The sequence below is a fragment of the Apium graveolens genome, chromosome 3, assembly GCF_009905375.1.
Source record: "Apium graveolens cultivar Ventura chromosome 3, ASM990537v1, whole genome shotgun sequence".
In the NCBI taxonomy this organism is placed as follows: domain Eukaryota; kingdom Viridiplantae; phylum Streptophyta; class Magnoliopsida; order Apiales; family Apiaceae; genus Apium; species Apium graveolens.
This window is the reverse complement of record NC_133649.1, coordinates 125,560,249-125,583,319: the sequence shown is the minus strand read 5'-3', so window position 1 is coordinate 125,583,319 and position 23,071 is coordinate 125,560,249. Positions and strand designations below refer to the sequence as shown.

Genomic DNA, 23,071 nt, shown 5'->3' with positions numbered 1-23,071 from the left:
GGCGAATGTTGTAGCCGATGCTTTAAGTAGGAAGGAGAGATTGAATATGATGGCAATACCAAAGGAATTGTCTGAAGAGATTAAGAAATTTGTATTAGAACTTTGTGATTGTGGAATAGTTGAAGAAGTTTGTCGTGCAATGACTTTTCAGCCTACACTAGTGGAAAGGATAAGGAAGTGTCAGGAAGAAGTAATGGAGAAAAGAAGAATCAGCTAACTGGAGAAGAGATTGGTACTCAAGGGGATGAGCAAGGTATACTAAGGTTTCTCTCAAGAATTTGGATTCCTCATGTACCTGAATTGAAGAATGAGATCCTACAAGAAGCTCACAATTCAAGATTTTCAATCCACCCGGGAAGCACCAAGATGTATCGGGACTTAAAGCAGAACTTTTGGTGGCCAAATATGAAGTGAGACGTGGCAGAATGGGTTGCAAAGTGTTATACTTGTCAGAAAGTGAAGGTAGAACATCAACGACCAAGCGGATTAATTCAGCCCCTAAAGATTCCAAAATGGAAATGGGAAAATATTGCTATGGACTTTATAGTGGGACTACCGCGAACGAAATACGGACATGACGCTATATGGGTTATAGTTGATCGCCTTACAAAGTCGGCGCATTTCCTTCCAATTAATGAGAAGTCGTCATTGGACAAATTAGTTCATCTGTACGTGCGTGAAATCGTACTAAGGCATGGAGTACCCATATCGATAGTTTCAGACAGAGATCCTCGATTTAACTCGAGATTCTGGAAGCAATTTCAAAAAAGTCTTGGCACGAAGTTGAACATTAGTACGGCGTACCACCCGCAGACCGATGGTCAGAGCGAAAGGACAATTCAAACAATCGAAGACATGTTGCGCAATTATGCAATCAATTTTGCAGGAAGTTGGGACGACCACTTACCATTGATAGAATTCTCTTACAACAACAACTATCACTCCAGTATTGGCATGCCACCATACGAAGCTTTGTACGGACGAAAATGTAGATCACCGACAAGTTGGGATGAAGTAGGAGAAGGAAGGATTCTAGGCTCAGAATTGGTACAACAGTTGCATGAAACAGTCAAGTTAATTCAGCAGAGGTTGCTTGCTGCTCAAGATAGACAGAAGAAGTATGCGGATCCAGCGCGTAAGGATGTTCGATTCCAAGTAGGCTAAGCCGTTTTGTTGAAGGTGTCACCAAGAAAAGGGTTGTCTAGATTTGGCAAGAACGGGAAGTTAACACCTAGATATATAGGTCCTTTTGAGATTTTGAGTCAAGTGGGGAAGGTAGCCTACGAGTTAGCCTTACCACCTCAGTATCAACATGTGCATAATGTGTTTCATGTGTCATTGATTAAAAATTACAATCCTGACGCCAGCCATGTGATAGAATATGAACCTGTAGAAATTCAGGAAGACCTGTCATTTATGGAGCAACCTGTCAAATTACTCGACTGGCAAGTAAAGAATCTTAGGAATAAGTCGGTAAAGTTAGTGAAAGTACTTTGGAGGAACCCCAAGGTTGAGGTATTAACTTGGGAGTTAGAGTCTGATATGCGTTCCCGGTATCCTCATCTATTCTCTTAGATTCTGGGGACAGAATCCCTTAAGGGGGAGAGGATGTTACGACCGGCATTTTGTGTAATATTATTTTTGAATTTGGTATAATTTTAAAGCCGAATGCAAATATATTCAATTATTATACGTTTGTGTGAATGAAAATTTCTGTATTATAAATTTACTTTATGTAGTATATGATTTTTCAAAGTAAAAGTTTATTTATCTCCTTTATTTTTGATTTATAAGGAATATTCGAAACCTTGGAGAAATTTTCTTTTAAAAGTTATTTTGTTCACAAATTTCGAAAGTGATTTTATAAAATTTCTAAAAATCCAAGTTATTTTATGGTATAAATTTTATAATTTTTGAACTTGTATTTTATTTTATAAAAATAAATCTTTACAAATTTTAGTTGTAATAATTAGCAAATTACAAGGAAGCCCTTGCATACAAACCACCTTTCTATACTCTTCAAGGATAAAGAAGACATTTCTAAACCCACTAACTCGTGATTTATTAGCTAAATTACCTCCTTGACCTTGCATGCAAGATAGCCTAACTCTAGCTAGAAGGTTACTCTTGTCATCACCCAAACCCACTCACATTATAGTCAAATCAAGACATAAAAAACAAATCAACGAAGTGAACACCACTCCACTTTCACTCCACCACTTCACTCTCCTCTTCTTCTCCTCCTCCCTCTCGGCTTTCTCCCCTCCCTATCGGAAATTTCCAAAACCGAAGCCCTCATCCCCTTCTTTCTTCATTTCTTCACTCAAATAATCATCCTATAATCAAGTAATCTTACTCCCTACATGTTGTTCATGTGTATCTCAAGAGTTTAGAGTAGAAAACTTATGTGTTGACTTTGCATGGTGATGTTTTTTTTAAACTCAAAGTGAATATCCTTGATTCTTGTGAATTCAAGGCTTTCACCATGAGTTATAGTATCATAGGGCTGAGAATGGCTAAACATGAGTGTGTTGCACTTATGCAAATGTTGTTTTCACCCTAATCCATTCGGCCATGACTTGATAGGAGCCGAATGGATGGTGCTTTGGTTGCTTTGTTTCATTTTGTGTGTTTTTGTGATAATAACATGAAAATCTTAGTAAAATCTTGGTAAAAACCTTTGCATGCTCGGTGGTCATTTAGATATAATCCATGATAGGCTTGCATGTTAATTTATAATGAAAATTTATTTGGAAATTATGTTGTTTTGGTTTGAAAAACTCGAAGTCATGCATGCATGTAGATTTCTCTTGAATTTTGGAAGTTATTGATCATTTGAAGTGATATTTTGCTAGTAAACCTTAATTTTAGTTAAGTTAAGATATTAATTAAGAATTTTGCTCCTTAATATGTGATGTTATCTCGTTTATACTTATCAAAAGGGTTAAAGTTGTTGTCCTTGAAAACTTGATGACTTGTGATTTGTGTAATGTGATTTCCTTTATTTTGCTATGTTGCACCATAGGTAAGGATGATCTCCACTAAGCCTATTTTGAGTGTAAGGAAGTTAGTTCAGTAGATCACCATAGTTAAGTTATGGTTTGGGTATTTTGGTTGTTGGTGGTTGGGTTTGTTAAGTGAGAACCTTGGAGAAAGGAGAGTCTTAGTTTCTGCAGAAAATCAGTTTGGTACCCTGAGGTTTAGAATGAGTTTTGACCATGTCATTGTTGTGCACTTTGAGGCCCAAGCCACCAGAAGCTAGAATTAGGAGTATATAAAAGGTTTTAGGTGTTTTTTGGAGATTTAAAAGTCCTTTGGTTAGGTGCACGAGTGGAATCACAAAATCTGTCCAGTAGGGGACAATTTTGTTGCAACATAGAAATAGGAAGTTTTGACCATGTCATGGGTAGGCCCTCATTAGGCCCTGTTGGGCCTTAGTTAGAGGGAGTGTCAGAGGAGTTTTTTCAACCATAGTTCATAGGATTTGAGTTAGAACCATGTGTCACAAGTTAGTTCAAGTCAGGGCGTTTTCTGCCCAGAAAACAGGGGAACCATGGATTTTGAGTTTAGGCCCAAGGAGGCCCAAGCTAGACCCTTGAGCCACATCAAGTTTGGGAGATGCCTTATGGTCAGAAGAGTCTAGTGTAGAAGTTTTGGAGGTAAACTTGTAGTTTAAGAGTGTCTAATGCACTCAAGAAACCATAGATGTCATTCTGAAATTTACTCCAGTGAGCACTTTCACTTACCACATAGTTTTAGAGCACCTATGAGTGAGACCTGGGATGACCACTATGGTTGCAAGATAGTATAAAGCCATTAGAGTTAAAGGCCCAAGTTAGGGTCAATAGGTTTTGGATAGTTAAGTAAAGGCACATCGAGTTAGAAGGCCCAATTTGGAGACTTTGTCTAGTTTAACGATCAAGTGACTTAGTTGGGGATCGAGATCATCCAAGCCTAGTGTTGTATTATGATGTGTGTGATAATATTTGGTATTAAAATATGGTATGTGAGTATATGTGGCTATGTGTACTATTGTATGTTTGAGGTGATTATAAATTTCGTGCATATAGGCCTAAGTGCCATTTGTGTTTAATTTCGGGTTGTAAATAGGTTGAGTTGGTGAGAGTATATTATAATGAGGTTATTATTAATTGTGTAGGATCTCGAGACGAGGGTAAACTTGCCATAAAGGTTGAGTAAAGCTTCCAGTTGCTCCTACCAGCCAGACTAGACCAGCCTTTTTCAAGGCAAGTGATTTAACCTGTTTTTCGTTTATACTGCAAATGTGTGATAATTAGTTCATATATATTGATGTGATTATCCTGAGTTATCTTGATATACTTGAACCAAGCGATTCTTAAATCTATCTTTATATTATATAGAAATGCCATGAACCCTCAAGTACATATTGCAAGTAGACCAAAAGTCGTATCACGCTAGTATATTAAAGTAATTGCAATGCCATGATAAAATAAAGATTTGATATAATACTTGATTGATCCTCTTGATTAACATGCTATAGATTCCTAAAATATTGACATCTCACCCTGATGCTTGAACCCCAATAGAAACTGTACCTTGATACCTAAAAGCCAGATATTCTTTAAAGTTGTTCTTAATTGATTGATAACCCTTTTTCTTGCCCTAAAGTTCGACAATCCTGATATACCTTGAGCTAAAGATCATTTCTTCATACCTTAACACCCCTAGTATTCATAAAGCTTATCTTCTTGATGTTCTAGTACTTGTACCTTGTCGAAAACCATTGCTTTAAGCCTAGTTTGGCATTACTCTTTCATAATATCCAATAGCCTTGCTAAATTTCCTTGTCAAAGTTCTTGTATATGGAAACCTTTCAATTACCCTAATATAGTGAAGTCTAGTGGATCATGGCCCTGAAATTTGGTGACATATTCCCAATGTTTCAAAGTTGATCTATAATCCCTTGATAAAAATGCTTACTATTTAAGAGATTTTATTATAAATCGGCATCAGTTTTTGAAATGATTAAAATATGGATTTTCAGTCCCAAAGGGGGATAAATGTTTTCTTTGAATGGTGGATCTGGACTGAGACGCGAGTCCCTTCCACACTTATGTTGTAGGCTTAAAAGTTGCCTAGGGATCCCATTAATGTTTCAGAACCCAGCGAGGTTCGGGATTACTTCGCGGCTGATCACCAGCTGTAATCCGTAGCGTCATAAAATAATTTTGACTAAATTATGATTTTGAAAATGTTTTGATTCAAGCCAATGATGCCATCACCCAAAATTTCATCTCTTGTTATTATTAGTTATATCTTCGCATTGTCATTTCTTTAATTTATATCTCGATTTATGTTTCGTACCGTACTGTTTAGCACTTGCTGAGCATTTGGCTCACTCCTTGTTTTACCCTGATATTACAGCTAGCAGCTATGGTTAGATTCAAGCAGACAGCTCGTACGACCTGTGACACCGATGCGTATGTCCGAGCTCAGGTAGAATAAGAGATAGTTTTGTGTGAGGACTCGATAAAAAAAATCAGTTGTAATAGATGGTAGTGTTGGGCTGTTCAAAACCCTAAACTGTAAGATCTTGGATTCGGTCAAGTTTACTTTCTTTTAAATATTATAAAAGTTATTTATTTTGTATGATAAGTTGGGGGTGTGACAATTAATTAATTAATAATCGATAAATAAATAAACCTCGAATGAGTTTACTCTCTAAAAAATATTTAAAATAATATTCCTCAACTAGTTTATGTCTACATAGTTAATAATCTTTAATGTTTAATCAGGTTTGAAATAAATAATCGTTGGAGTATACTACTCTCAAAATAAAGGATTAGGTATATAGTATTTATTATTCGAACCATAAAATATAGTTGAGGTAATATGATCGTTGGGAAATCGTTTTAATATAATTTCGAGGTATTTTTAATGTCTCGTAAGTGGACGTTAAGTCCCTTTAAAACGTACTATTATGGACTTGTAATCGTCTTATAATATAACCGGAATGAATCCCGGGTTTTCATCTTAAAATCCTGACCGACTCTCGGTCTTATATAATATGTCACGCTTAAAGCGGAATTAAATACTTTACGATATATACTTATCGTACAACATCGCTATATTATGCGAAAATTCAACAACTACGTACCATGGCAAGCATGGTATTTATGCAATGATAGTAAAACAATCCTTTCACAACACAACAATAAAATGGAGTTGGGTTCGTAAACTTGCCTGGGTATCTCGAGGTGGAGGATGCTCTATGTTCCACTCGGAAATCTATAACCATAAACACAATTCGCTTCGTTAGGTCCCGTTCTAATTTACGGCGACTCGTACTCATGTGCTACTTATTATGCACCCTCTCAACTTGTATTACCCTTATTATTCCTTTAAGTCATTATTCACATCATGGTCGCTTTATTTTTCTAAGTATCTTAGGTTGATTTTCATTTTCGTCGTCGGCTCCGCTTATGGATTCTACGTTTTCTAATCGCGCGGTCTCGGCTCCGATATTTTTATAAAACTGAAAAATCATTATTTTTACTTGAAATTTTTATGGAAGTTAGGAAACTAAATATTTTATTCTCTGTAAAAATTTCATGATTTATGAAAACTTTTAATTTGACCTTTGATATTTTCAAAGTTCGTAATTCGTAGCAGTTTTTGTCGCGTAAATCACTTTTAGTAAAACGACCATAACTTTTGATCTGTAAATCGGAATCAAGCAATTCAAGCACCTAAATGATCCTTATAACATTTTCTATCATAAACAAGGGTTATTTTTCAAAAAAATACAGTTTACCGCTCCGGGACTTTCTGCAGAAACTTAAAGGTATGATTTGTTGGTTTTAACAGAATTACGTTTACGATCGGGGTTTCTTTTACGCCCTAACTCTTAACACAACCACCAACAATCATTATTTCATCACCAAAACACAAAAATCCTCTCAAGAACATCATGTTCTTGAGGCAACAACAATCAACCTTAAATCTACTTAACTAAATATCAAGATTTCATCACTACCACTTCTAAAACTAGGTTTATAACTACATACTAAATGAATCTTGAAAATGAATCTTAAATAAAGTTGGGCCAAAGATTTTTACCTTTCTTGAAAGCTTGAGATGTGTTATTGAGGATGGTGGAGTCTTGGAAGTGCTTGGTATGATTTTTGGAACCTAAAACCACCATGGAAATCAAGAAACCAAAGAGGAGTTATTATTCATAATATTCACTAGTGACTTTCTTGATTTTATTTCACCCATCAAACTTTGATAAAAAGAGATGAAATAATTTTCTTACATTAGTTTGATTGTTAGGAAGCTTGAGAATTAATGGGATGATTTTATCATGGCTAGAACTTGAGATTTTGAATTGGATTTCTCCTTTTTTCTTGAAGTGGCCGAATAGAAGAATGAAGGGGTGGGGGGTTTTATGCTTGCTTCTCTTGGTTGCTTCTAGGAAATGGGAAGGTGATATCTTTCTATTGATTTTTATTCTTCCTAGTATAGAACCCTAGGTTTATTACTTGTTGTAAATTTTGGGGACAAATCCAAGTAGCTTGCTAGCTTACAAGCTAAACTACATGTGTTAGCTTCCTTAGCACACTATTTGGCTAGCTTGCTTGATAATCCTAAGCTTAGCTCACTATTTGATAAAGTAACCATGGTTACTTTCTTACCATGGTTAGTTAGTATGTTACGTTTATTTAATCGTTTACGCGTTCGCTCGGTCGCTTAAGCGTTTTCGTAATACTTACTCATAAATGATTCGCGACGTAATTCTTTTCGTATTTATTCCTTATATTTTGAATTATCATACTTGAATATAAATCTGTAGGGTTTTAATCTTGTAATTATATTGTGATTCCCGTAATCCTTGATGAGTCGTAAATACAGTCGTTTTTCAAAGTTCATTTTCTTCGAAAACTAATAGCGTTTACATACACTCATTTGGTACGTATAATCATAATATCAACTCCGAAACTCCTTTTCTCATGCACTACATAGTGTGGGCTCAAAAGTTTTTCCCGTCCGTCAGGGTTACTATTCATTAAACGTTTTACAAGGTCTCAAAAATTCGAGTTATTACAGTCTTCCCTTCTAACAAGGATTCCGTCCCGGAATCAATTAGAAAATTAGTGGGGATATCTATTCCTCATTGCGTCTTCAAGTTCCCAAGTTGACTCTTCGGCATTCTGATTGCTCCATAAGATCCTAACCAGCTTCATAGTCTTGTTCCTCAGCACTTGTTCTTTTTGGTCCATTATCCTTACTGGCTGGTCGATGTAGGTCGGGTTTGGTTGTAAATCTATATGTTCGTATTCTATTAGATGTCGTGCATATGCATGGTACTTCCTTAACAAGGACACGTGGAACACGTTGTGCACTTGTTGCAGATTAGGAGGCAAGGCGAGCTCGTAAGCTAGAGGTCCTATTCTCCTCAATATTTCAAAGGTCCTATGAATCTGGGACTCAGCTTCCCTTTCTTCCCAAACCTCATCACTCCTTTCCACAGAGATACCTTCAATAACAAAGAATCTCCTACTTTATATTCCCTATCCTTTCTGGTCTAGTCGGCGTACTTCTTTTGTCTGTCCTGAGCTGCTACCAGTCTTTTCCTGATGAGTCTCATCATTTCCCTGGTCTGTTGGACTAACTCTGGCCCTAATATCTTGTGTTCTCCAACTTCGTCCCAACATAGGGGAGAGCGACATCTCCTTCCGTAAAGAGCTTCATACGGAGGCATTCCTATGCTAGCGTGATAGCTCGTGATAGCTGTTGTTGTAAGCAAATTCGATCAGGGGTAAGTGGTCATCCCAATTTCCTTTGAAATCAATGGCACATACTTGTAGCATATCTTCTAGGGTCTGAATAGTCCTTTCGCTTTATCCATCAGTCTGGGGGTGGTAAGCGGTACTCATGTTTAGTCTGGTGCCTATGCATTTTTGAAAGCTTGTGACGACCTCAATCTCGGGGTTAGGAAATGAGGACTCACACACCTCTAATCTACTAATAAAATATGCATAAACCCCGATTAACTACTAACAGGATCAACAGGATAAAGTATGAGACAAGATTACAACTACCAATCACCGAATATAACTTACAAACCCAAAATATTATTAAATAATCAATATCGATTCCGGCTGGAAACCGATAGATAACCCATTGTATCTTTAAACACCTATTTACTAGGCGCGAGCTCACTCATAACCTGTACTACCTGCTCTGGCAACTGGAAGCCCTCAACACGGTAGGGACCACCAGGTACGCTCTTACGAGCAGTGCGCCTAAGCCTGGCCATCTTCTTGCTTAATTGCCATGGTTAGATTAAGACAAAACAATGAGTATAAAACTCAGCAAGTAACTAAATAGCAGTTCTACAATAACAATTCTCAATAAGCTTGAACAAACTAGGGCATTCTGTTTTAGCTAATCTAGGTGGCAGATTTCCGTATATTCATTTTTTTTTTGTTTTCTTTGAGATAAGGAAAGGTATCTGAAGAATAACTGGGCTTTCAAGAAACAAGGCTCGAAACAGGATGAAAGCCGACATTCAACACAAATCATTATAGGATCAAAATAGATCTTTCGGTAGAGGAAAGCAACAGTATTTCAAGATATAGAATCATTCATATGATCAACAATTTCAGGAATCAGGGTTCTGAGCTCTAAGCTCCACAATAACATAATCAACTCTTTTCAAAATAGTATAAACCATTTTCATTTCCAAAAATCAATTTACTGAATAAAAGTTTCAGTTCCTTTTCTTAAATAATCATTTAGAACCCTTGATTGGATCACTTATCTTTCCATTTCATTATATACGGGTGATCAGCCCGTATCGACCTCCATTCCGGTCTTTAAGGTACCATTCGGCATAATTTCAGCCTTAAATTGGACTAGTCCCACTAGCCTCTTACCATGACTGGACTAGTCCCACTAGCCTCTTATGTCTCAATCCAATCCATCAGGAATTCATTTGGAAAACCTTGAGTTGGAAAACAATAGGTTTTCTAAAATTCATTTTATCATTACCAAGCCTTTGAAATCATTCGGACTCTTTCAAGTCGAAACTCATTCTTAATTCAGATTTTTAAAGAAACAAAGTTCAGGGAGTGAATCAAAGATACGCAAGGAACAATTCTCAAGAATTCTGTATCAAGGTTAATAAGGTACTAAATTTGAAGGATCAGAAATAACTTAGGGATCATTAGGGCGATCAAGAGAAACAGGGTATCATTAAGCAGAGTTAACCAAGATAATTAAAGGTTCAATATGATCATGGCATTATAGGAAACTTGAACAGAAAGGCAGATTATCAACGGGTGAGATCAATAGGATTATCAATAACAGGTTATCAAGAACAAAGGGTACTTCAAATCAATATCAGGGTTTCATAAAGCAAGGGTTTCATACTTTAACAGTTCAATACTCTACATGGTATGAACAACATTTCCTTTATAATCATTTACACAAGTAATCAGAGTTACTTGCCTGAAATTGCTTTCCTGAGGGTTGAACTACTGCCACCTAATATACTTTTCCCTATTCTAGCCCGAATGCCCTCACGCTTCGAATCTACAATAAAACCAGAAATCTTAATTAGATTTCCAACTCTCGTTCCCGGAACGATCACTCTATACGATAACTCGATTATATTTTTGACTCGAACTATACGAGTATAGCTTATACAAATAAGCACACAGCACATAGCACAATTCTTTCTCGTAGTTTTTATATCCTTATATACCTAGCAATCAAAGCGTACTCGCTTGACCTAGGCTATTTCTCAAATCACACTAACACTACTCTTTTACGAGTACTAGACACATTTTCAACCAAACATTTACGTGCATACTATCACTTTTACCAATCGACTTAATTCCCTTTTCTTTTATTCCTTAATTCGAATCAAAACATCAAGCAAAATCAAAGATTTTCACCTATAACACTCAATCATTCTTTCAATTACCAAAATCAAGTTTTGACCTTTATTTCTTATGGCCTATTCGGCCTTATTGCAAATACCCACCATAAAATCAATCAAATACTCACTTTAATTCACATAAACACGTATCTCAATTAACAACCTTTAAAGAACCACTCTCCTTTCTTTTAATCATAGAAATCCGAACCATAATTATACATATACAATCAAATTTCTCAAAATTACACCATACAACTTTAGTTCTAACATGATTCCACATTTAAACTAGCGCCATTTTCTTGATCAACAACCATTCGAACCAAAACATACATACATGCTCACATGCAATTCAATGTTAACTTAGCACAATATCAAACACTTTATCTTTATCACGTAAGCCAACTAAGTTCCTTAACACAATTGATTTTTATCTAAATTACAACATACATCCATTCATTCATCAAATTAATCTATTTTAACTCCATTTCATTCGGCAATAACTCAAATTCACATCCCAAGGACAAATCATTGACATGCACATCTTGATCCTTTTTAAAACTAACATGCAATCACTTTTAGTCCATTTATACTGAGTGTTTACCAAGATTATCCAACAAAAATCAATTTCCTTTCTTATTAACACAAAAATTCGAACCTAAACTTAGCATGCAACAATATTTTCATTCCTTTTTAATCTAATAACAATCCCTCATCATTTTAAACAAGTTAATTCAAATCAAACAACCTTAAAGATTAAAACCATTCGGACTTTTCAAAAACAATCATGCAACTTGATATTCTTAATTCTTGAATCACAAATCCACCTATATTTCAACATCAAATCAATGACTCATGCATTTCAATATAATCAACTTGATTTCCTTAAAATAGTAAGGGCCATTCGGCCTTTTAATCAAAACACCACATGCAAACATAAATAAGTGATCTTATGGTTCTAGAGCTCAGTTTTTTAACATCATAGCTCACCACCGGTTCACCGAAGTTCATCACCGGTGGCGGTGGCTTCACGGTGGTGCCCTCATTCGAGGGTGTCCAACCACGAAACCCCCGATTTCTCAAAAGAAATGCATCAACACCACATGCAAACTGATTTCAGCACAATAATCATAGGATACGAACTAATCAAGCAAGCCCTCGGTTCTTGGCTCAAAACCGAACCCAAAAACACACACACACTTCGGCATGCAAGCACCAATACACACATGCACACACTTATACCTACACATAAGTGTTTATCAAGAAGAATTAGGGATGATTGATAAGTTTGATCAAGGAAAAAGGAGGTATACCGAGAGAAATTGAAGAGAGAGCCGAGAGAGAGTTGTTCGAGTGAGAGAGAGAGAGTGAAAGAAAAAGAGGAGAGAAAAGAGTGAGTGCACGGAAAAGAAAGAAGAAAATGGGGAGGAAGGAGTAATTTATACTCCACCAACACAAGGGCAAAATGGTAATCTAATAACTCCCTTTTTAATTTGCATTTTGTTTCTCTTTTTACTCAAATGTAACAAAATTCAAAATAAAAATATTTCTCTCTCGGAAAGTCGAGAATTATTGAAAATGACAATTTTAACACGTAGGTCTCGAAATTAGCTTTTCATCCATTACTCATAATAAGAATTTGAGCGAGCGGTTGATTTTATATGAATTTCGCAAACTCGCTTTAATAAATACCTTTTTCCACATAAAATCAATTTAAAAATGCAAAGACCCACAATTAAATTCACTTATCATTTTTAAAAAGTCTCTAAGACCTCTACGAAGATAATATAATGAATCCCATGTTTTTATCCATCTTAGATGATTTTATAAAAATGCACGAAGGTTAAATAAACCCTTATGTAAATCACATAATTCCTTTAAAATTCACAGAAATTAACACAGAACATATAATCATGCACACAGTCAAGCAATCACACACATATAGTCACATAACGACTCAGGTCTGATCATAGAATCTATCCCTCTTTAATCTTTATTCTCTTTTTACGCGTACCGGGTCACGTTCAGCCTGACGGCCCGACGCTCAGCGTTTCGAATACGCTTCTCATTACCTTTGCCAATCAACACGTCTCTTAAGACGAAATACTTCATTCATTTACTTCACATATAATTCACATTTTATATTATTTAATTTTCATACTAGGACGGGTTCCGTTCTACCTGACGGCCCGAAACCACAGCTTGACTTTTAAGCTGACTCTTTAAATTGGAACATTTTTATCCACGCTCCTTAACTCTAGTATACAGATAAATAATCACCACTTAATCACATAATCTCATCACATAACACATACTTTACTTTCTTAATTACGACGGAAAATTCTCGGTCGTTACATTTAGCTTCTAATTCTCTCAACACTGCGTATTAACATCGAGTGGACCCTCTATTGTCGTAACATTTTCGGTACCAAAGATGGCTACAACACAAAAGGAATCATAAAATAGAATTAATACACACAAAATAGCAAAGATAAATAAAATGAAATCTGGTAATTTCGAGAATGATAAGCATTAGTTTGAACAAGGTGCGCCCTAGTATATGGCTGAAAAATGGTTCAACAAAATTAGCAAACCGCAGCTTTTATCATGAATTCAGAATAATCAAAGCAAAGGCCAAAGACATTTTTTCTATGAAAATAATGTGCTAGCTTGTGCTTATGACTGATGTGAAAGGCCACAATCAATTTTCCCTTCTTGATGAAGCATGAATCAAATGTATGACTAGGCTGCTGCCATGACGCATTCAATTGCTTGCTTGCAAATTCCAGTCATTGTAGCTTCGGGGCCATAAACCTACAAACAGCATTTTCTACGTCAACACTTTGAACAAAGAGTAAGTGAAGAGTTATGAAGAATTCAGAAATGGACATTATGACTTTAGAACTGACATCAAGTACCATGTCTATAGAAACCTACTAAAGCTTATACATGCTGCAAACTGATATTCACACTAGTAAAGTATAATGTGACTCAAGATCATGTCAACTTCGACAATATGGTGCGTCCCACAATGATCATCTGTACTTTGTCTATCAGATATTAAGTGATTTTAAGTACAAATGGAAGCTAGTCCAACAATCACCACAGATAGTTAGATTCCTTGTTAGCCAGTTAGAGCAACTCCGATGGTCGGCATCCTTCAAGGGGTGTCAATTTTAACAAATCATGTAAAATATTTAATATTATTTTCCTCTTCTATACACATCATTTCTAGCACCCTTATTTAGTTTATACCCCCACAGATTAGTAACACCCCATGCCACCTCACTTGGCACACCATTGGCATCCCAACAACTTCAATAGGGTGCTAACAAGGGTGCCATGCCATGTCATACCACGTGGCATTGGCACCCCTTGTTGGAGTTGCTCTTAGGTATGCAACAGAAATATCAAAGCTGCACCAAATAAAGTAGCTTCTTACTCCAAACAAAATGATATCAATTCAGGAAGTCATACCTCAAGGGGAATCTCCAGTTCCTCACCGAGAGCACGCATCTTTGCCAAACCAGTCTGGTAATTGGGGCCACCTCTTCTGACATAGATATGCATCCTTGATGCTTTAAGTTTAGACTCCTATCGAAGAACATACAGAGTTAAGTTAATGAAGGATATGAATAAAGTATTTCATTAAGTTATAAAAATGTAGTTATGAAACCACACCTTTTCCCTCAGGGCTCGGATGATCCCATTGAAGGTGGCAGCAACATCGGTAAAATTAGCAATTCCTCCTCCAATAAGAAGAGCTCTTTTACGACCATCAGGATCCGCAGTGGCACACTGCAAGTTTTGAGTGTAGCCTATAAGACACCATAAGAAATATACAATCCTTTGGTGCATGGAGAAAAGTATATGTTCCTACATCAATCACAACTCTGGCATATTGCAACACCTCTTCCTCATTAGGAGCTCCACTGTACTCAGCATAGTTGCCAAGTTCTGTTGCATAACCTAAATCTCCAACCTAAACCGAATTCAAAAAATATTGTTAACGACTACAATTGAGCTATGCACATGAATTTCCTCAAAAGCACATAGGTCATTTCTCCTTTGAAATAGAGTATAGATAAACAGATATGTCCAGATGTAACATGTGTTCAAACTTACAGTATCGGCATATATTACACTTGCACCACCACCAGCCACCATCGTCCATATCCGTCCTTTTGGATTTAAAACAGTAAATTTCAGAGATGCGCTAGTCTGCAGTATTTAAAAAAATATAATCAGATAAGGTTTCTTCTTTGTGTAGCAAGATATGTTGTATGAACTATGGGCCTATATTAGAACTGCATGGATTTTCAATCAGAGGACAGCCGACAGCCTGAATATAGATTGAATTGCAGCAAAGAGGGATATAATTATCACTTCAATGCAATGGGAGAGTGGGTTCGAATGGTTCTTTGACCAAGAAATCCTATCTAATCTAAATCTGGATTGAATCTAATCCTGATTTATGATAATATTCTGTCCTTGGAAACAGAATTTCAAATCAAGGCATACGTAGAAAGTGATGCTTAAAACCGCGATAGACAACAATTATAGCCGGAATTTCAGTTGTGAAATCCACAAGATAATCTATAACTAGTCCACTTACTTTCTCATCTAATGACAGAATGAAGCTCTCGGTTGGGCTGAGGACTCTCCCAAAAGGCAGAGGAAATTCGATCTTACCCCACCTGAATGTACATAATAGAGTATTAGTTGAGCATACTTGATTAAAAGTGTTCAGATATCACTTCTAGCAGTTAATTAGGAGAAAACATACTTCTTAAAGTTCTTAAAGGTAGCTGTATCATCCAGCTCTCCACGCATATCCAAAGGAAATGGCTCCCCATTTACGAGTGTAAATGGATTCATCTCAAGGAAGGTGAAATCTAGATCTGTGGACATTCACATTAACTAATATTAACTTAAAAATATAAGATAATTTGGATGTCATATTAATAAGTTAGTCAAATGAGAAACAACAAATTACCAATAAGTACATAAAAACAACAATTGTATAAAATAATCCTTTATTACTTCTAGAGTTTCTTTATACTACTAGAAAATCGATATAAATAAATCAATTATTCAGCTAGAAAATTACAGAAGTATACAAATTACTAAGGTCTCCTGATGTATCAAAAACAGATTTAAGCTAGCAACTGCTCCATACCTGTAAATACAGAAAAGACGGCCAATATGAAATCACCGATTTTGGATCGAACCTGCATTGCAAATCTAGTTTTTTAATACATAAGATAAAAGGTAATAAGTTAGTAAGAAAAGATCACTAGTGAAGAGAGAGATAGATGTGTACTCACATACACATATAAACACCAATACTTTGAACTTAACTGATTTATAAAATCTAGAAGCACTAGCTTCCTTCTGAATGTAGGACTTTAAGCACTGTTTTTTAAGTTCATTCATAACACTTGATAGCATAAATTTCAGAAAGAAATCAACTAGGTACAACTCTGATTGAAATCAGGACACGGCTATTAATCCTTCAGGCGAATCTCAAAACAACCAAAAATCCCAAACAATATGCATCGAAAATTATCCGGACCTACCTCCAAAGGAAGTGTAGCAATCAATGGAGCACAAGCCTCCTGACTCATGGGTTTTTCGGTTGGAAGGAATATTGTCTTGACCTGTATCGATAAGAAAAGAAATACTACACTCACTCTTGAACATAAATAATCAAACAGGGAGGAATTTAATTGATTCAGCTAGAGAATTGGGTAACCGGACCTTGTCCCAGTTCTCCTCGATGTCAATGCCACCACATTCTGAAAAGCTAATAGTACAACCAAGCCGTTCCGATACAATGTTAAGATAATATTCTTGGTCATGCGGAACAAACGGCTCGACGATAAATGTTGTTATTGGTGCCTTGCAACCACCCATCTCAACCTATGGATAAGTCAGGTTTTACATGAATAGACTAATGAACAAGAATAGATTTAAAGCTGTGAATATCTTAAAACACGTTAAATTGATAATTACCTCTACACCGAGACGGCCTTTCACAAATTCAGCAACTTGAGCTAAATCTAAATTAAGAGCAACCAAGCCACTCTTTCCACGCTTCCCAAACAACATATCAGGTTTCACAACCAACTTTGAGGATGAAAGCCATGGCTCTTTGTTCGTTAACTCAGTGAAGTCTGTAGATTCAGTGACCTGTCAAGATATAAAATATCAGTTTCCCAGTTGAAAATATAACTAAGTATGGTATCCAATAATATTCAAGATACCAAAAGCATTTCGAATTCCAAAGAAGCTTCATTAAACTTCTTTACCTTTTTGCTCTTCCCCAATTCTTTTAAAATGACACCTCACTGGGTATACAGAATAAAACAGCAATTCTAGAGTAGGAAATTCAACAAAAAGGTATTTCCGATATTTCGTTCTTCATATTGTAATTGTAGTAATGGTACTTTATTTACAACAAAGGACTTGAAGTTGGTAAATAACATGACTGCACCAAGGAAAATTTGTTCGTTAAGCACTTCAAATTTGAAAATCAATTACATACTACTTTGCATCTTTATATCAAGTGAATACAGAAAAGACAATTAATTCGTCATAGAATAGATTGTATAAAATGATTGAACCTGATCTATCAATTATCAAAGTCATTGGAGAAAATTTAAAGCCCTCACCATCACAATCTAACAAAACAAACACCAACCCAACTCATGATTTTCACATTTCAACCAACCCAGAATCACAAAACACTAACTTTAGGTATCATAATCAAGAATTCAATACAAAAAACCAAAAGGGTCACTACAAAACTGACCAAAAATGATTTTGACGTAAAGGGTAGTTTAGTACCTGAGCAGAGCAGATCTGAAGATCAATACCAGCAAGTCTTTTCAAGTGTTGTTTAATAAGCCTCTTAGAATCATACTCCCTGATCTTCTTTCTAGCCATATTTTTGTATGTATAATATATATGATCTTTGTATATATATAGGACAGATAGTTGAGTGTGGAGTAGTTTAGAATTCAAGATAGGCAGGTGGTACCAAACTTAAAAACATGAAATTTGACGAGGACTTGGGTAATCAAACACAGGAAAATTAGATCACCAAAGTTCTATTTATATTATTTATTATTTATTTATTTATTTATTATGAGTACGAGTTTAAAAAGGTTATTTTGGTATTATAATTAAATTATTCACTAATCGTTAACACGTAGAATTTAAAATTCAAAATACCTTGGTCTTCATCAGCATTTGTGAGCTGTCACAGTTTGTTTTGTAGTTATAGTCAGTTCTCTTGAAAATATAGTCTTTAAGACTTTCTGTTTACCACTTTTCCGTCTCTCCACCTTTTCCAGATTGGCTAGTGATTTTGAAGTACCACTAGATCCAATTAGATCTCCACCTTTCTTCCCTAGTGACTTTCTTCCTCCTTTACTCTCTGGAGCATCATCTTTGTCATCAGCAGCTTTCAGCTGGAGCTGCTTGCATTTATATTTTGATATTATCTCCCCCATTTTGGCATCATCACCAAGTACAAAGGAAACAATCAACTCCATTGATTGATGGACCTCATCCAATTGCCCAGACATTTTTTAGTGAGTTGCTTCCAACTTAGCCTTATTGGCTTCAAGTTTGTCTTGTCTGGCAAGGATAGACTTCAACTATTTTTGCATCTCAATTTCAGATTTGAAATTGACTTCATGAAATGTATCCTTGAGGGTTTTTAATCTGTTTGTTAGCCTTGACGTGAGTAGAATGTATGGATTTTATAAAAGCAGAAGCCTTGAGATTGGTGAGCATATCAAGATTTGTGATCTGCTTCTCAGCTGTCTCCAAATATTGAGAAGCATGATTGACAGTGATAGGATAATTAGGATCCTTCCATTTAGAGACCCATTCATCATCCAAGTACTTCTTTGTATTTATTTTATCCATCTCAACAATCATCATTTTCTTTTCTCTTTCTGACATGCCTTCAGGAGAAATGATTTCATCTAGATCTTCATCAAGTTCTAGATCAACATGGATCTTGGATACATTAATATCATCTCCATCATTAGACTCACTATCATGAACAGATTCATCATTAGCAACTAGTTCCTTGACTATCTTTGCCACTTTATCTTCAGCATCAGACTTTAGATCGGAGTCAGGAATTGGAGCAATATGTGATCCAGCTGCTTCAGAAACTGCCATATCATCAGTATTTAACTCTGCATCTTTAAGAATTATGGCTATATAAACTTGAGCATCAACATTTAACTCCAGAACTTCAGTGCCAGTAGAGTGTTGTGGTGATTCAGGAATTATGGCTTCATCATGAGTGGACTGTTCTACAATTTGATGAACAGCAAGAATAGTGAGTGCAATAGTAGCTGGAATAGAAATTTGAGTGGACTACAAAAAAGTATCAATACTTAGACATGCAGGGAAATTATCAGCACTAGGTGCATCAGGGTTTGACTGAGGGTCTACAGGCTGTGGATCATCAATTGTTTTTTAGGACTCTAAGCACCTGCGAAAGGAATCAAGGAACCACTTAATCTCTATATTCTTTTAAAGTAGTTTCTCTACTTCTCACTCCACTCATCTCATGACTTTTAATAGTCAGAGTTTCCTCACAAGAATTTGCTAATTCTGACTCTTATCTACCTCTCCTTTTTCCAAGGTAAGAATCATGCCTCTCTTTAGTTCTGTTTTTCTCTAAATCTTTTCTCTCGGTCTCACAAGAACGGCTTAGAAAATTTTGACCTACAGAAATAGAGGTGGTTGAGAAGAGATGTTTGTGTTCATATGACAAGGGTGCCCTTTTGTGAAGGACTAGACATGATCATACCATCAGGATTTATTGAACTAGTAAAAGCTGACAAAACAGTATCAGTATTTAAATTAAATATTGATAAAGAAAAGTCACTGTTTATACCTTGTGTGATTGGAATATCAGCTTCTGAGAAAGTTAAGGCATCCAAGGGTGTAATTGAAAGAACTTTAGTTGAATTTGGTGTTGGATGAATCCTTCCTTCCGTGTCCAGTGCCAAGATGACTGCAACAGGAGTCAAGCATGCACTACCACATTGAGGTAGTTGTTCTTGTGTGGCTGAAAATGAAGGAGCTGCTAGATTACTTTGAAATCTAGGTTCTTGTGTACTCCTCTCATTAGATCAGAGTCTGACTCATGTGTTGGGCCAAGTTTTAAATCAACTGTCTTCTTAATAGTACGAGACTCAAAAGTCTTGCAGAAAGCTTTGATCTTGGATACCTCATCTGTGATTTTAGCAGTGGCTGCATCATGCCATTCTTGGATTGATTTGGTAGTAAGAGGTGTTATTTCTTCAAAGTCTGCTACACCACTTTGAGGTGTAGGTTCTTGTGGGATTGGATCAGTTGTTGTAGTAGCTAATGCATCCCTTTGAGATGCAAGTTCTTGTGTGCTTGATCCATGAAACTTGCCTTATTTCTACAATCTCTTGGTTATGTTCTCAACTTGCTCATGAGTAACTTCCCTTAATCTTCTTTTTAGCTTCACTGAAGAATCGGTAATTGTGACAGGCGCATCAGTATGTGTGTCATCCTTAGGACTCCTTGGCTTTGTGGTGAAGTGAATGCATCATGTCCCTCCTCAGCTATTTCTTGTTTTTGCAATCCTTAGTATTTATGCTAAGATTCTTAATATCAGAGTTTACACACGAAGAAACAACTTTTGATTTATTTAAAGAGGGCTTTAGTTCATAATAATCATAATACAAACTGTGTACTCTTACATGTGTAAATTGAATGCTAAACACTACCACAATAAAAACAAGGATTTTATGGTTTATATATAATTGTTCTATTCTTAAACTCTGATTTAGAAGGAACAGTGTTATTCCTTTATTCTTCCTGCAGAAAATAAAAAGATGATTAGTACTTCTATAGTTTAAGCATGCCTTTCTAGGTGCATTAGGAATGGTCTTACATTGTTATCCTTTGTAATATATAATAGATGATGTCAAAGATTAGTGGAGCTAACAATGTCATTAACATCTATGACTCTAAGTAGAAGATTAATGTCCAGTTATTCCAGTAATTAGTTAAGTTTGGGGTCAACCCTAAGTAAGTTGTATTGTTATCAAAATTTGTATTTTGTACTTGTAACACTTAAAGTCTGTAAAATACAAAGGAGCAGATTAGAGTCTTTTTTCTAAAACAGTATCAAGCCTAAGGATTCTATCTGGAAGAAGATCATGCCTCAGAAGAATTTTGAAGAAGCTTGGAGTTGAATAAATCTCTTGGAGACGAATGTTATAAGTCAAGATCTCTACAGTCACAGATTTAATGTATAGAGAAGTCATTCGAGAAACTCCAGAATGGCTTATCGAGAAGTCATTCAAACTCCAGAGGTAGTACCGACGATAATGAGCAACTATTAGCTCGGTGGATGAGCAACTTTTACTCGATGGTATGAGCAGTGTCTACTAAATGGATCAGCAATATCTACTCGATAGATGAGCAACATCTACTCGATGGATAAGAAATGTCTACTCGACGGATAAGCCATCACTAATCGAGGATAAGCAATATCCACGGGAGTAGAGAAGTCAGGGAAAGCTACTCGAGACTAAAAGAAGATATTGACAACTCATTCCCTTCACTAAAGAACTCAGAGTTATCGATCAGTCTATCATTCATTCGAGAACTCAGAGATATTAACAGTCAAAGTGAAGATATAAAGAGAGAGATCTCGACAAGCTGAAGACCTCTACAAGCCAAACTCATTATGGAGTGCTAGAGATCTCGATAATCCTATGTACTTATCGAGATGTCAAGTGTTCTATTAATTCAAACTGGAGATCACGAAGTATAGTCTCAAAGTACAGAATTGCAGATCAGTTTAATATCCAAGATAAACAATCAACAAACAATCCAATAGCTGGATTGACAAGTCTACAAAAAGCAGCTTGAAGAGTGTGCAAGATCAATGGCAAAGATTAACTGACAGAGTGTTAGGTCCCAATTTGTTTGTAGAAGGGGGGTTGAATGCAAACAATACCGTTTAATCGAATAAAATGCGGAATAAAATTGTGAAACAAAATTCAAGTTAAATAAAACTTTTATTAAACTTGAAAGGTGTTACAACTACGGTATCGGTTACAAGGGATTAATCTCAAATCAATTATTACAAATCTAGAAAATTCGACATGAACTTTTTCTATTTTTGTAATTAAAGATCAAATGCTAAATGCGATTTGAGATTAAGTTCTAGGGATTTTATCCGCTAGATTGATATACAAGAAAAGATAAATATTTCTAGTTGATTGGATTTAACTTTACAATCTAGAAATTTAATCTTGAAGAAAAGCAGATGAAAATAAAATGTTATGCTTTTGTTTTCTGCTCCTTTTTCTCTTGTGTGTTCTGTTTATTGGTTTCTGTTTGTTGATCAACAAAAGTCTTCTGCTGCTTTTATATCAACACCGAACTGAAAAATGTACTGGCATGACAATCTCTTTGGCCAGCAAGACTTTCGGTATGACAATATTACAACTAGCAAGAGAATCAAAATGAACTAGCAAGACTTTCGGTATGACTATTGATTGTCATACCGATTGTCATATTAGTTCAATAAATTGTCTTGCTGAAATAATAACAGATTTTAATCTAAACAGAATTCTAATAAGACAATTAAATGTATTGGCATGACTTTCGGTATGACTATCAATTGTTATACCGATTGTCATACTAGTTCAAATGAATTGTCTTGTTTTGAATTTAAGCAGATTTTAAACCAATTAAAATCTTGTAAATCCTCAATATTAATTCTAAATTAATTAATCAATTTAATTCAATTAATCAATAAATTAATCTTTGCAGATATAATTTTTTCTTAATTAAATATGACTTAATTAATTAATAGAGATTAATACTAACCCTGAGCAGCATCCATTCTTCTGACAATCTTCTGAAAATCACTGAGACTTATGAATCAATTCCGCCACTTCAATGCTGACACTCGATGTACTGTCTGGTTCATGAGTGACTAACTTCCGTGACGTTTCTTCATGTCTTGACTTTGATACTCTGATTAAATCCTTGTAATAATGATACCCTGACGAGATCTCTGTCACTTGATTAAATCCACGATCTTGATTTATATCACTGAGGCAT

The 23,071-nt window shown here is 35.7% G+C and overlaps 1 protein-coding gene across 1 annotated transcript; it reads right to left on the bottom strand.

Annotated features, from left to right (window-relative positions):
- Nucleotides 1–13,414: 13,414 nt before the first annotated feature.
- Nucleotides 13,415–17,968, bottom strand: LOC141712727 (ATP-citrate synthase alpha chain protein 2). The gene is made up of 12 exons (XM_074515769.1): nt 17,774–17,968; nt 16,940–17,116; nt 16,685–16,846; nt 16,504–16,584; nt 16,104–16,155; nt 15,711–15,825; nt 15,540–15,621; nt 15,050–15,145; nt 14,805–14,906; nt 14,606–14,722; nt 14,402–14,518; nt 13,415–13,738 (listed from the first exon to the last, which is right to left on the bottom strand). Exons 1-12 carry the CDS (start codon nt 17,870–17,872, stop codon nt 13,667–13,669), a joined length of 1,272 nt encoding a protein of 423 aa, XP_074371870.1. The 5' UTR covers nt 17,873–17,968; the 3' UTR covers nt 13,415–13,666.
- Between the last annotated feature and the right edge of the window lie 5,103 nt (nt 17,969–23,071).

Bases quoted from the DNA above. Each gene is read 5' to 3' on its own strand.
- LOC141712727 (XM_074515769.1), bottom strand. From the start codon at position 17,872: ATGGCTAGAAAGAAGATCAGGGAGTATGATTCTAAGAGGCTTATTAAA. The intron at 16,585-16,684 runs GTCCGGTTACCC...TTATCGATACAG, and splicing joins TCGAGGAGAACTGGGACAAG to GTCAAGACAATATTCCTTCC. The intron at 13,739-14,401 runs GTATGACTTCCT...TGCTGTTTGTAG, and splicing joins AACTGGAGATTCCCCTTGAG to GTTTATGGCCCCGAAGCTAC.